The sequence below is a fragment of the Pelodiscus sinensis genome, chromosome 1, assembly GCF_052426305.1.
Source record: "Pelodiscus sinensis isolate ZL-2025 chromosome 1, ASM5242630v1, whole genome shotgun sequence".
NCBI lineage: Eukaryota > Metazoa > Chordata > Testudines > Trionychidae > Pelodiscus > Pelodiscus sinensis.
The window spans coordinates 271,306,423-271,321,923 of record NC_143052.1 but is presented as its reverse complement, the minus strand read 5'-3'; the positions used below and the strand labels follow the sequence as shown (position 1 = coordinate 271,321,923).

The 15,501-nt window shown below is 40.5% G+C and overlaps 1 protein-coding gene across 19 annotated transcripts in view; it reads right to left on the bottom strand.

Moving 5' to 3' along the window:
- The window catches only part of MYCBP2 (MYC binding protein 2), a 376,578-nt gene that overhangs the window by 94,502 nt on the left and 266,575 nt on the right, over positions 1 to 15,501 (bottom strand). For 15 of the 19 annotated variants that reach the window (XM_075918843.2, XM_075918845.2, XM_075918849.2 and 12 more), the window contains 2 exons: positions 9,840 to 9,965; positions 1,148 to 1,309 (listed from right to left, as the gene is read on the bottom strand). In XM_075918843.2, the coding sequence (XP_075774958.2) occupies positions 1,148 to 1,309; positions 9,840 to 9,965 (288 nt within the window). The remainder of the gene's footprint in view (positions 1 to 1,147; positions 1,310 to 9,839; positions 9,966 to 15,501) is intronic. The other 4 variants (XM_075918850.2, XM_075918853.2, XM_089775434.1 and 1 more) reach the window with 1 other exon arrangement.

Genomic DNA, 15,501 nt, shown 5'->3' with positions numbered 1-15,501 from the left:
ACCACACACCAGGTCAAGCAGACTTAAGGAAGATGTGTATCAGTAAGAGAGATAAATAGATTAGTTTTTAATTTTATTTTCAAAATTATAAAGAAACGTATCATTCAATTACAAAATAGCCAGTTTTATAGTTACACTGATATTGGATGGCTGAGAGGGTGTCTAAATGGCTTAATATTTCACTTCCTGGTCATTGTTTTGACTCAGGCACAATCAAAATGCTTGTTCTTGAATACTTTTTGAGAAGGCTTTGTGAAATTAACTGGATATCTCAATCTAGTTCTTGCTGTGCAGGAATACACATTACAGACCACTATCATAATTCACATTTTTGGTGTCTTCACTAAGAATACAATAAAGAATGAGGAGACAGAGACTTTACTGACTGATGTGGCTTGTGATTATTACAAGAAAGTAATAAGGCACCGCTGAAAGACTGATATGTGTGGCTTGTATTATTGCTATCTGTACTATACTTGTTCTGGAGATAAAGAGAAATACCTCTCCAAGATGATCACATCTGCTATCTATAATGATTGCTAAATGGAGTAAAAGCTCAACAGTTTCTTCTCAATTCCATCAGCAGTTAGGTTAATATTTGTTAACTTTTTGGTGCCAATGGTCATAAGCATGCCACTAGTTGACTTTAGTTGATATAAATGCTTTTTGTTAATGAATTATGTTGCCCTAACTCCAAAGTCTCAAATGTGCCAATGAAAAATTATGACAAAGTAATGCATGTAGAAAGCAACAAACATTTTAAAAATGAAATGTGTATCTATTGTATTCAAAACGTATTCAAATATTACTGCAAAGAATGCAAAATACTATAATTCCTGTATTTACCTTTATTATCCTACCACTATACACTATATTAGAAACACACTTTCATAAATACACCAACTGTGCTGCAGAACATATACACAAATCAATACAATAATTTTAATACTGAAATTAAAACAGCACAAGTATGCTTCTCTGGGAGTATTAACTCAAGTTTCTGAATTAAAAAAAAACAAACTCAAAGGAACAAAACCAGACAGATGTACTGATGGGTCATTAGTAGCTGGTAAGCAACTAAGACTGTTATAGCAATGGCAACGCTTCAGAAATGGACTGATGAGGCAGGTAAGGCGGACAGACTTACTCTGAAGCTGTGGCTGAGGCTGCTGGAAGGAAAGGGGCTGTCCGAACACAAATGGACTGTGGACTAGGGAAGAGGGAGGTTTTGCAGCTTGATCAAAGATGGAAGGAGCTGTGAGATTAGGCCGTGACTGAATGGAATTCAGTATGGCACTCAGTTGGTCACCTGCAGTGAGCAAAACAGTCAAAACTACAACCTGTTATTTTTCATCCTCCAAAAAGTCAGAGTAAATGGTTCTGAATGAAGGTTAGATGAAGGTAACTGATAAAGACTGCACTCATCTCTGGCACCATAGTTAGTTTTGATTCCAAAACTCAAGATACAGCATAAACTTTAACACATTTTGAGAGAAAATCCTTTAGAACCAAAAACGCACATGGCTAAATATAGAAACCTCACCCTATGAATGGTGATACAAATACTGAAGAATATGAACATGTACAAATCATGACTACTTTATCCTTGTTATTTAAACATTCCAAAGTGCATCTCAAATCACCTTTATCTTGCTAAAAACAAACAAAAGCAACCAAACATACACAAAAATAAGCTACCATTCACAGAAATATGCAAAATTGCAAACAAAACTCAAATGAGTACAGCCACATGAGAGGTTTAAGATAATAAAATATAATTAAGCTTTGGCAGGCATATGCCACAAGTTTCCACCTATCTTAAAAAGAACACTGTCAAGACATTTTTCAGTTTAAAAAAAAGAGAACCCTGTTACTTACAATCATGTTTTAGTTTTGAACTGAAATTTGTTTCCTTAACATAACTCTGTTTGCATTTTGGGTTGGCCGTTGGAGAGTGTCTCAGAGCTATGCTTGTGTTATTTATTTGTTTGTTTTTAAGAGAGAGTATTTGTTTGGAAAAAGGAAAAGAAAGGATTACATGGATGTTGCAAACAAGTGCATGCGACAAAAAAAGCAAGTTAAACCATTTAGGTCAGATCTTGAGGTGTTCACTACAGCAATAATTTTGGCCCCTATTATCTACCATACCCTAAAAAAATTCCTTTATTTAAATACCAATTCAGACATCCCACATCACTTTTGACACTACTATAAAAGCATTAGTGGACAAATAATTTTAACAAACAGGAAACAATATACTTTCCAGATTCACTACTTACTTTATAACTGAAATCTTTTTAGCTGTTTTTAAATAAATTCAATAGTTTTATAAAAGAAAAAAAGACTAGATGATCTAATGATTCCTATGAGACCCAAGAATACCAAAATTAAATATTTTCTTTATTCTCTCTCTTTAATACTGAATTTTTGTTTTAAAAACAAAAAACTAAAATTAATATGAAAGAAGAGCTGGAACTGAAGTGCCTACATGTAAACAATCACCTTTAGGTAGTAACCATTTTTATTTCAGTGCAACGAAACTGCACTCAGAAACCTTTGGAATCCATACATCTGCAACTACTGACCCCAAACCCACTGTATACTAAAGACAACCAACAGTTTAGCGCATCCCCCCACAAACTCAAAATGTCCATCTTCAGAGCAATGAATTCTAGGTCAAGAATTGTATTATACTTTTTCTGTATATATAAATACTTTCTTTAATTGGTAATTTTTTTAAATACTGCTCCCTCCACATCTGCTCCAGAAAAAAAGTCATACTATTTAATAATGTGTACATTTTAAAAATTCCAAAATAACTCTCTTGAGATAAGATCCACTATTTCTGTTTGGTATATATTTGCTTCAACAATTGGATTTGTAGCACCTTAAAGACTAACAAATACAGATAGCCTCATGAGCTTTCATGGGCAAAACCCACGTCCTCAGACGGGCAGAGTGGAGGAAAGAAGGACCCTCACAATTTATAACAGAAAAAGAAGGGGGGGGGGAGAGTACCTGTCAATTGCAATGCCACTGCTAATGAGGCCAGTGCGTGGTCTGGAAGTGTCCCATGCTTAGCTTTTGATGCTAATTTGCTGAAGCTAATTTTGACGCAGTGCTATACACAGTCTCCAAAATAATTCTAACATCATAATCAAAGGGTACGTCTAGACTACATGCCTCTGTCGCCAGAGGCATGTAGATTAGGCTACCAGACATAGTAAAATGAAGCGATTTAAATAATCGCCGCTTCATTTAAATTTACATGGCTGCCGCGCTGAGCCGACAAACAGCTGATCAGCTGTTTGTCGGCTCAGCGCGATAGTCTGGACGCGCGGGTGTCGACATCAAAGGTATTTGTCGACCACCCAGGTAAACCTCATCCCAGGAGGCTTACCTGGGTGGTCGACAAATACCTTGATGTCGACACCCGCGCGTCCAGACTATCGCTCTCAGCCGACAAACAGCTGATCAGCTGTTTGTCGGCTCAGCGTGGCAGCCATGTAAATTTAAATGAAGCGGCGATTATTTAAATCGCCGCTTCATTTTACTATGTCTGGTAGCCTAATCTACATGCCTCTGTCGCCAGAGGCATGTAGTCTAGACGTACCCAAAGAGGTTGATGAAGCGGGCACTGTAGTCATCATAAACAGAACAGATTATGAACAGAAGGCAACCAGATGACTCAAACACCAGACTCTACAAGCGTCTCTCCTCTGATCCCACTAAAGAATTAAAAAAACACACACACAAAAAACACACACATCTCATCCCGAAAACAACTGCTCATGAAGCTCCATGTTATTGCTCAGAACCAAATTTATATAAACATCCCCCCCAATCCCTGACCATGAGTTTTCTATCTGCTACCCAAGATACACAAACCTGGAAATCCTGGACAACCGATCATTTCAAGTATTGGCACACTGACAACAGGATTATCTGGCTATGCAGCCACTCCCCAAGTTACAAACACACCGACTTACGACCATCCGTATTTACGACCAACCTCCCATTAACCCCATTATAATATTTTCGAGTTGAGAACCACGTATGTCAAGTTTTTTGAACAGTGCGGGCAGCGCGTTTAAAGGTATTTCCGATTTACGACCAAATCGAGTTATGACCAGGTGTTCAGAACGCAACCCGTTCATAAGTTGGGGACTGCCTGTACTATTATCGCTCTCTTCACACCCTATACTGCCAGCACTCCAAGCTAACTTTGAGACACCACCGACTTCACGGACATCAATAATCTTCCTGAAAACACCATTCTAGTCACCATGGACGTAGAAGGTCTTTCCACCAACATCCCACATGAAGACTGATTGCAGGCCATCAGGAACACCATCCCTCAAGACACCACTGCACACTTGGTTACAGAGCTCTACAACTTTGTCCTCATCTACAACTACTTCCGATTTGGAGACAATTTGTATCTTTAAGTCAGCTGCACAGCCATGGGCACCTGCATGGCTTTGTAATATGCCAACGGCTTTATGGCTGACCTTGAACAACATTTCCTCAGCTCTTGCCCTCTAGCACCCTTACTCTACTTACGCTACATTGATGACATCATCATATGGCTCCACAGGAAAGAGACTCTTGAAGAATTTCACAGGGATTTCAACAACTTCCACCCCATCATCAACCTCAGCCTGGATCAGTCCACACGAGAGAACCACTTCCTTGACACTACAGTACAACTACAGCCCGGACACATTTCCAACACCTTATACTGGAAACCTACTGACCACTACGCTTACCTTCATGTCTCTAGCTTCCATCCAAGACACATTTCTCAATCTATTGTTTACAGCCAAGCCCTAAGCTACCACTGGATTTGCTCCAATCTCACAGACAGACACAACCTACAGGATCTATATAGAGCATTTTTAAAACTGAAGTAAGTGAAAAAACAGATCATCAAAGCCTGAAGAGTACCCAGACATGAACTACTTCAAGACAGGACAAGAAGAGAAAACAACGGAATTCCACTTATCACCTACAGCATACAACTTAAACCCCTCCAACCATTATTAACCATCTACAACCTATCCTGGAAAATGATTCCTCACTCTCACGGGCCTTGGGGGAAAGGCCAATCTTCGCTTACAGCCAACACCCCCTAACCTCAAACAAATTATTTCCATTAACCATGCAGCACACCTCCATCACAATCATCCAGGAACAAACTCCTGCAATCAACCCCAATGACAACTCTGTCCACACATCTACACAAGCAATTTCATCACTGCACCCAACCACATCAGTCACTACATCAGGGGATCATTTAACTGCACATCCACTAATGTGATTTATACCAGCAATGTCCCTCTGCCTTGTATATTGGCCAAACTGGACAGTTTCTATGGGAAAGAATTAATGGACACAAATCAGATATCCGAAAAGTTTCCACAAAAAACCTGTTAAAACACTTTAACCTGCCTGGGCACTCATTAATGGATCTCAAAGTCACCATGTTGTTTCAGGCCAATTCCACAAGCCAAATATACAAGGAAGCATTGGAACTTAACTTCATTTACAAGTTTGGGACACATCACAAAGTTATGAATAAAAACATTACCAGGCTAGCACATTACCTTCCACATCCTAATGACTTATCCAAACAAACAATGGGTACTTAAGAACAATTTGCACCTTCTCTATCAGCTTCATGTAACATGAACACTCTAGTTCACTATATTTTTCCCCTTCTTTCTTCCTCCTCTCACCTCTGATTCCCTATTTATTTTGGAACTGTACTGTTAATACTCCATTCATCTGAAGAAGTGGGTTGTACTCACGAAAGCTCATACCACTTCTATGATTTGTTAGTCTCTAAGACGCTGCTAGACTATTGGTTGTTTAAGTTTTTCCAGTTACAGACTTACTTGGCTCCCCTCTGAAGCTTTTTAGCTTTTGATGTCATTTGGGTGTTGAATCTAAGGAAAGCGGGATTTTTAATGGGCCATCCAGTTCAGGTCTTTGGTCAAGCCACAACAGACAGTCTCAAATTTGCATCAGAAGGTCAATTCCCCACTCTCTCTCTCTGTAGTTGAATGGCCACTTTAAAATCCATTAACGAGTGCCAGGTAGGTTAAAATGTTCCACTACAGGTTTGTGTGTATTACCATTTCTGACTTATGTCCATTTATCCTTTGTCACAGAGACTGTCCAGTTTGGCCAATATACAAGGCAGATGGGCATTAGTGGAACTTGGTGGCATATATCACATTAGAGCCACTATAATGGCTACTGCTATAGCGAACTAGCCACACTCAACTGGCCAAATAGCCATATCATAGAATCATAGAATAATAGGACTGGAAGGGACCTCGAGAGGTCATCGAGTCCAGCCCCCCGCCCTCAAGGCAGGACCAAGCTCCGTCTACACCATCCCTGACAGATGTCTATCTAACCTGTTCTTAAATATCTCCAGAGGGGGAGATTCCACCACCTCCCTTGGCAATTTATTCCAATATTTGACCACCCTGACAGTTAGGAATTTTTTCCTAATGTCCAATCTAAACCTCCCCTGCTGCACTTTAAGCCCATTACTCCTTGTCCTGTTCTCAGTAACCAAGAGGAACAAATTTTCTCCTTCCTCCTTGTGACACCCTTTTAGATATTTGAAAACCGCTATCATGTCCCCCCTTAATCTTCTTTTTTCCAAACTAAACAAGCCCAGTTCATGAAGCCTAGCTTCATAGGTCATGTTCTCTAAACCTTTGATCATTCTTGTCACTCTTCTCTGTACCCTTTCCAATTTCTCCACATCTTTCTTGAAATGTGGCGCCCAGAACTGGACACAGTACTCCAGCTGAGGCCTAACTAGTGCAGAGTAGAGCGGCAGAATGACTTCACGAGTTTTGCTTACAACACCCCTGTTGATACAACCTGAATCATATTTGCTTTTTTTGCAACAGCATCACACTGTTGACTCATATTCAACTTGTGGTCCACTATGACCCCTAGATTCCTTTCCGCCATACTCCTTCCTAGACAGTCGCTTCCCATCTTGTATGTATGGAACTGATTGTTCCTTCCTAAGTGGAGCCCTTTGCTAAGTGGAGCACTATGTTAGAGGATATGCAGTTGTAGGAGTCTCTGATTTAACTTTCCTACAACTAGAATATTCAAATGGTCTGTCATAGAAACAACCACAGATCTAGTCAAATAAGTCATAACACCTTCACATATACTTGTGAGCGTAGCAAATTTTCATTCAGGATTTTCATAATTTTGACAGATGTAGGGAAGAAATTTCCTTTCCTTTAATCTTATCACAGAAAACTGTAGTAAATGTTTTAGTCTTCTTACTAAACACAAGAATTGTGTAATCTGTAATACTGCCCTACAAACTGAGCATCTCTTGCATTTTGTGGTGCTTCAGGATTGAGTCACCATTTTGTAATGAGAATGGCTAGGCTGGGAGGAGAGTTCCTCACAGAGTGATCTCAGTGGGGAAATTGCTCCACAAAGGGTTAATTAATATAGAAAATATCAGAAAAATACTTAAATAGTCGAGTAAAAAAATTACAGCTTCTTATAAACGTAAGCTGTAAAAACAATTAAAAACAAAAAAAGGGAAAAGCTATTGCTGCCAAGGAATGCAGAACTTCTAGTAAAAAAGAGTGGACAAAGCTTAGTTTTCTAATAATCAAAATGCATGAGTTTTTTCGAATCTTCATCCAGAAAAAAGGGATCCATTAGGGACTGAGTTATAATAAAAAACAGACAGACTTCATTTACATATTAAAATTCAGTAATTATGTAAACCCTGTATTTTAATGTAAACATACTTGTACACAAGATTATATGAACAGCGAAAAACAGTTAATTCAGAAAGTATAGATAAAAAGCCCTATTCTATACTCACTTTATAAAAAACGAAATACTCTAATTACTAAAAGCCTCTTGAAGACCAAAACTAAACCCTATACTTGGAGTGTACCCACAGTTACAAGGGCAAACTCAGTTACTGTTAAATGGAAGTTTGAACTACCACAACCCAAATCATGGGTCACTGAGACCACCAATTCTTAACATTTTTTGACTCAGGCCTTATTTATAAACATTTATGGCGAGTTGCAATCCAGTAAATAATCTGTGGGTGGACACTCTGGAGCAGTGACGTAGCTAGGCATTCTGGTGCTGGAAGTGAACAAGCATATTTGTGCTCCCTACCTGAGGTGACAGAAGGGAGCATGCAAGGGTCACCTCCAATTTTTTTTGACTGTGCCCTTACAAACACGACAGACTGGCTGGCCAGATGAGGTGAATCGGGGTGGAGGTGAAGATGCCTTTTTGAGCTCTGCGCTATGGAGGTGGCCCGAGCCACTCCACCAGGCATGGGTCTTACCTGAGCCACCTGGCATAACTAGCCTAAATTGCCCATCACTTTGAGCCCAGAGCTGCTGCCCCACCTTAGTTTTGGCCTTGTCCAGGAGTAGTTTTTGTCAGATCTTACCCAGCACATATTCGCCAGACAGGGGTGGCTCCTGCCCTCAAACTAGCTGGGCTTGGCTTTCTGCTCTGGGCACTGCAACACTAATCAGCTCTGTCCAAGCCACACTTTCGACAATATTTATGAGAGCAGTGTTGTGACCTGGCTCATGGGGTTGCAGTGCCACTCATGTAAATTTGCCCTCCCCAGACTCCCATTATTATGACAGTGGGCCATACCTGTGTGGAACTGGGACCCTAAAAGCTGCAGTGCCTGGAGCAGGGAGAGGAGCCCAGCCAGCCCTGGAGTCACTGGAGATGCCACATGACTCACTGAAACATTCTAGTAATCCAATTTTGGGCCCTGACTCATGGATTTACAAACCCTAACTGAGACCACAGAGATAGGTGATTAAAACTGCAAAGCTCCATGTTTCAGTGATATTCTTCAAGAAAACATGCCAATGAAAAAAGAACTTCCAATTCACTTAGCCATCTGCATATAAGTAATGAGTGAACGACAGTTTGCTGCAGATAACAGGTAATATGCCCTATGTTGTTGTTCAAGCTTGAAGCTGCATTTTTTTTTGTTTTATATATATTTTGCTGTGATTTATTGTACAGTATCATCTGGATTAAGCTATTTGGTTCATAAATGTATCAGCCTAAATTTTAGAAGACTACACTAACTGTGCTAACAAAGCAATACTATAATTTAATGACGTCTAGTATTACACTTCATATTAGCATTCTACTTTAATATGAGTTCTTCAAGTATATAAAACAGGAAGAGTAATATCATTTTATGAAAAATGCTTATTATGATGCTTGGTATTATAACTATCTATAAACAAAACATCAAATCTAACCTCCCACCTAACCACCAAAGTAAAAGCACTTTTTAAAAATTATGCTTACTTAAAGCATATAGTAGGAATTGTCATGTTTTTCTTGAAAGGATTTTTCAAACCAATGATTTTGCAGCCTAATTTGAATATTGGATTTGATCACTTTCTGATTTAAAGAGTAAGAAACTGTAATTCTTGTATTAATCTGTGGCTAACACGATAGGAATTTCTATATACACTTATCAATGAAGCCACTCAACAGTGCAATTAAAGAGACTGCCGTAAAACTCCAGTAAGTCTTAAAAGTCTTCCCTTTTCAATGCTATAAAGCAAAAATTTATGCAAACATTATTAATTGAATAAAATACAGTAGAAATTGCCATTGCAATTCTCAGTAACTCATTTCACCATAATAACGGGTGATTTTGTGGGAGCACATCTGCTGGTGCCTCAAATGTCAGTGACAAGGAGTAGCAAAAATACATAGATAAAAGTTTGAAAACATAATATTCTGTAAAACATTTGTAGTTTTAAACTTACCTTTGTTATTTGCAAGGCCATAGTCAAATCCTTGTCCATTGCTACAAGCAGATCCCTTGTTGAAAGCTTGAATTGAAAAAGGGCTTGGAGGAGGAGTCTGAGCATTTTGATCTAGCAGAACTTGCTCTGTAAAATCAAACAATCACTTCAGAGTTAGTATCGCTTATCACTGATTTGCATTGAAAAGATTAATTAAAAAAGAATGATAGCTTTTATCACAACAAACACATACACAACATAAATGTAAAAAATCACTCATGTCACAAGGTAGTTGATACATTACTGAAAACGGACACCACACCTAAGCTGAATGTTCAGGAATGTAATGAAATCTAATTTATTATGTTTCTCCTAATGGACTGGTGGGGCTGTGAGGCAGTTATTGCAGACAAGAAAATACTCAGCTGGTTCATCAACATCTCCGTTAACAATGAAGAGTCAGTAATGAAGAGACACTAAATTCAAATATATTGGTTTACAAATATATCTACATGATTGGGGCAAGGATTGTCCATGCTCATATATCTATAAGCTCTGACACATAGTATGAACAAATAGCTAATATTACTACAAATAATGATTGAAAGTGCATGCTTAGTGTTGATATACTAATATGTATAATGGCACGTATCAGCCATTCTTTTGTACAAGCAGGTAAAACATCTACAGTTTGCAATAACTGCATTTTGAAAACACCTGGCTTTTACTGATGAACTGAGGAGGATCAATTTACTTCCCATTAAGCTAGATAAATTCCCCCTCATTCATTTGCATGTCTTACCCATTATTTAATGAATCGCATTTTAAACTGTAGGTGTCAGAAATGAAAAATATTTTTAAATGTTAATATAGCAGTTTCTGATCATTAAATATTAAAACAGATGGGAAACTAGTTTCCAGTTGCTTTACTTAGTATCTTCTGGCTGTTAACACATCTAACAGCACTACATTTGAGTAAGATGACTAAAAAGGTCAATTTTAATAAAAAAACCAAAACCCTATAACTGGTGCTTCTCATCACGTAAAATGTCCAGAATATTGAACTGAACAAAAACTCAAAGCTGTGTGAACATGTATAATAGCCATGCACAAATCAAGACATAACACTAAATAAAAATATAGTGACAAGAACAAAAGCAGCTACCCAGTATATAATTTTAATTTAGTTTAAAAAATAAGAAAAATATCAGCCAAATGAAAAATATGCACTTGTAAGGAGCAAATGTACTGCTCAGTTAAACATAGAGATGAAATGTTAAAACATGAAAAAGTGTCCTTTTGAGACAAAATGATTCTTGAAAGGTTTTTCCTACCTGTCAACTGATCTTTGAATTCTTCTGAATTAGTTGGTACTGTAGATTTTATTTCCTTCCTCTGTCCCCACTCTCCCAGAAAACAAAAAACTAAACCCCAAAACACCCACTTTGAAAATTCCCTTGAGCAATTTCTTCAGTCCTATTTAGACTCACAGAATTTAAGGTCAGAAGGGATAATCATAATCACCAGTCTGATATCCTGTCTATTGCAGGCCATAGACCTGCAATAGTCAGGATTTCAGACTTATCCCTGTAATAGACCCCCCCTAACCTCTGGCCGAGTTACTGAAGCCCTCAAATCATGGTTTAAAGGCTTCTAGTTACAGAGAATTCATCATATACATTTGTTTAAACCTGCAAATGACTTGTGGCCATGATGCAAAGGAAGGTAAAAAACCCAGGTCTCTGCCAATCTCGGGGACAAAATCCTTGACACAAAATATAGTGATCAATTAGATCCAAAACATATGGACAAGAAAGCAGCAGAAAGTTTCTGTTGGATAACATCTAAACAGGAAGCAAAGCACCATTGCACACTTTTAAATTCATGGATTCTAGACCAAGTATCACAGACTTCAGGTGAGTATCAGACTGGTAGAAAAAGTAAATAAACTAAATGAACATATGGTGAAACTTCAGGCTTAGTACTGCCATTATGGTGTTTGTTGTGCTGATACTCCTGAAGACCAGTAGATGGAGATGGCTGAGGTGACAATAGAGATGTTCTCATTTGAGGGGCAAACCCCAGTGGTTCGAAAAGGAGCCCTCATATGCTTTTAGTATCCATCAGTGTGTAGCCCAAAGATCCCTTCTACAACTCCTGCCTGAGACCAGGGCTGGCAGGTGCCATACTTCTGGCAATAGGAGCAACTAGGTTGGGATACACAGGATACCACTTCAGATTCTGATGAAGCTGCCTCCTCTTGGTGGTAATGTAGCCATTAATTCTGGTGAAGAACCTTCAGGTTCTGAGAAAAGGATAGTTAGGGAGACAGAGCTGGTGCTAAGCAAACTAAGTGGGTCACGGGCAAAGGGCTGATCCCAGGCACCAGTTAATTTGTTACCAGTAAGCATCACCCAGTAAGGATGCTGCTTACCATTTAACCAGTTACCTATTCACATCCCTAGTTGGGGCATATACAAAAGCGATCTTCCTGAGAAAATATCCCTCTCTACTCTTCGGTTGATCATGGAGGTAATTAAGCTAGTATTTTCATAGAAAATGACACTGACAAGGAAGACTAGGTTACTCACCTTCCTATAACTGATGTTCTTTGAGATTAGCATCCCTGGGGGTGCTTGACAGTAGGTGTAGGTACGTCCCAGTGCCTCAGAGCGGATTTTTGATAGCAGTGCATTGGAGCTGTGCATGTGCGGCATGCGGGCTCCCCCCCCCCCCGTGCCACTGCACAAGCGCCCATCAGTTCCTCCTCTATCTGGAACCCAGCATAGGAGAACAACTTCTCTTCCTGCTCCCCACACCACCACCCTGAAGTAGAGGGGAGGTAGAGAGCGTAGTGGAGCACCCCCAGGGACGCTTATCTAGAAGAACATCAGATACAGGAAAGTGAGTTACCTCCTCCCCTTCAAGGCAGACATCCCTGAGGGTGCGTCACAGTAGGTGACTGCAAAGTAATTTGTGTTATGGAGCAGAGACTTCAGATCAGGTAGGTATGCTGTTTGCAATATGGCTTTTACTACTCGAGTGTAGTGAAGAGGTCCGGAGAAAAGTGCATAGTGCTTTGCAAAAGTGTGTTCTCATGCCCATGTGGCAGCAGCACATATATCATCAATGGGGGACCTTCCTAAGGTAAGTGACCAAGATAGCAACTATTCTGGTCGAATGTGCCCAGATTGAGGTAGGCGGTGATAAGTTAAGCGAGTAGCATGTGTCAATGCAGTCAGAGATCCAATGCGATAATCTTTGTGATATCTGGCTTCCTTTGTTGTGATCAACAATGGAAATGAAGAGTCATGGAGACAATCAGAAGGGTTTCGTTCTGTGGATGTAGAAGGAGAACACCCTTCTGACATCAAGGGTGTGCATCTGCACCTCGAAGGCATTGGTGTGAGGCTTTGGGAAGAATACAGGTAAGTGTATAGTTTGGTTTAAGTGGAAGGGAGAGCGCACCTTGGGTAAGAATGTGGGGTGCGGTCGCAGGGAGACTTTGTCCTTGAAAAAGATGGTAAACAGAGGGTCAGCCATTAGGGCGGCCATCTCACCCACTCTGCATGCTGAAGTTATTGCAACTAGGAATGTTTAGGGTAAGGTGGAATAAAGAACATGTAGCCATTGGTTCAAATGGAGGTTTCGTAAGCGTCGTCAGCACCAGATGTAGATCTCATGGCTCCCAAGGGGAGTCAATATCCAGGTAGAGGGCCTGTAGGCCTTTTAGGAAGCACTTAGTTACTGGATGTGCGAACTCTGTCGTGTCATCAATTAGCACGTGGAAGGTTGTTATTGCTGCCAGATGGACTCTGATCGAGCTCAAGGACAGTTGCAATTGTTTGAGATGAAGTAGATAATCTAGGATTGTGGGGAGTGGGGCATCCTGTGGTGGTATATTGCGAGAAGCCGCCCAATGTGTAAAGTGAGTCCATTTCTTAATGTATGTCTTTCTTGTAGGAGCTCTGCTGTCTAAAAGGATGTTGCGCACCTGCTGTGAACACTGACGTTCCAAGCCCATGAACCACTGAGGTACCATGCTTTGAGGTAGAGAGTTGGAAACTGAAGGTGAAGAGAAGTGATTCCCCATTGCGATAGTGTGGAAGGGTGATTGGGGGGTGGTATCGGGCCATTCTGTATAGGAGGGGAAAAACAGGATTACTTGTAACTTGTTCTTCGAGATGTGTTGCTTATGTCCATTCGAATGAGGTGTTCATGCACCGCGTGAATGGTTTCCCGGAGCATTTTTTCCCCAGTGGTACCCGTTGGGCTGACAGGCCACCCCCTGGAGTGGTGCTGCTATAACGGAGCATAAGTACCCCTGCCGGCCCTTCCTCTCCTCAGTTCCTTCTTGCCAAAGACTCCGACACAGGGGAGGTAGGGAGGGAGTCGAATGAACATGAGCAACACATCGCGAATAACAACAGTTACAAGTAAGTAACCCTATTTTCTTCTTCGAGTGGGTGCTCATGTCCATTCGAATGAGGTGACTTCCAAGCTGTCCCACTGGTGGTGGGGTCGGAGTCACCTCTCGTGAAAGAGACACACACACAGATCTGTGACCAGAACTAGAACTTTAACAACACAACTGAAACATGACAACACCTGAAGTCAACAGCATGGACCACACCAGACACATGACTACAACACGCCAACCTGCAATCTAGCATGTACTAACGCTCCTCCCCCCCCCCCTTTTTTTTTTTTTTTAACAGAATGGAACTCAGGATAGCGGCGCCCAGTGTGGCGTCCCTCTGGGCCTGCATGGATATTTGTACTGTCTTGTTTTTGTTCCAGGTGTCTGGATTCCCAGAGAGCATAATGTTGCCCTGGAGTCTTTCAGTGAGTGGAGGACCTCATTGGTTTTTGATGAGAAGAGCTTCTTCTCACCTTCAAACTTCAGGTCCTCAACTGACAGTTGGATTTGGCGAGGGAAGCCTGATGAATTGAACCATAAGGCTTGTCGCATGACAACTGCCATGGCTGTTGTTCTTGTAGCCCTATCAGCTGTGTCCAAGGCTGCTTGCAGGGCTGTGTGTCATATTGCCTGACCTTCCTAGACCATCTCTATGTACTGTATCATTTTATTGTCTTGTATATCATCAATAAAGGTTTTGAACTTTGCATAATTGTTGAAGTCATATTTGCTGAAGAGTGCGGTGTAATTAGCTACTCTCATTTGTGGCGTGGCTGAGGTACACTTTTCCCCCCAGTGAATCAAGTCTTTTATTGTCCTTATCTGACAGCGCAGAATGGTTTTGTTGCTTATTGCTCTGCTGAGCCACGTTCACTACCAGTGAGTTCGGTGGTGTACGAGTAAACAGAAATTCTGAGCCTTTAGGTGGGACATAATACTTGCGGTCTGCCTTTTTACAGGTAGGTGGAATTGAGGCAGGTATTTGCCACAAGGTCTTGGCAGGTTCGAGTATGGCCAGGTTGACTAGCAAGGCAATTTTTGCAGAAGGCGTCGCCTGGAGGATATTTGTGAGTTCATGCTGCATATCCTGCACCTCCTCCATGGAGATGTTCAAGTTAGTTGTGACTTTTGAAAAAATCCTGGAAGGAAGAAAAGTTCTCAGTGGTTGTGGAGGACGGTGGCATGATGGCCTCACCCGTACAGAACACTGAGTTTCTACCTAATAATACTTTTGAAGCTGAATTTGGGGAGTGATGTTCTTCA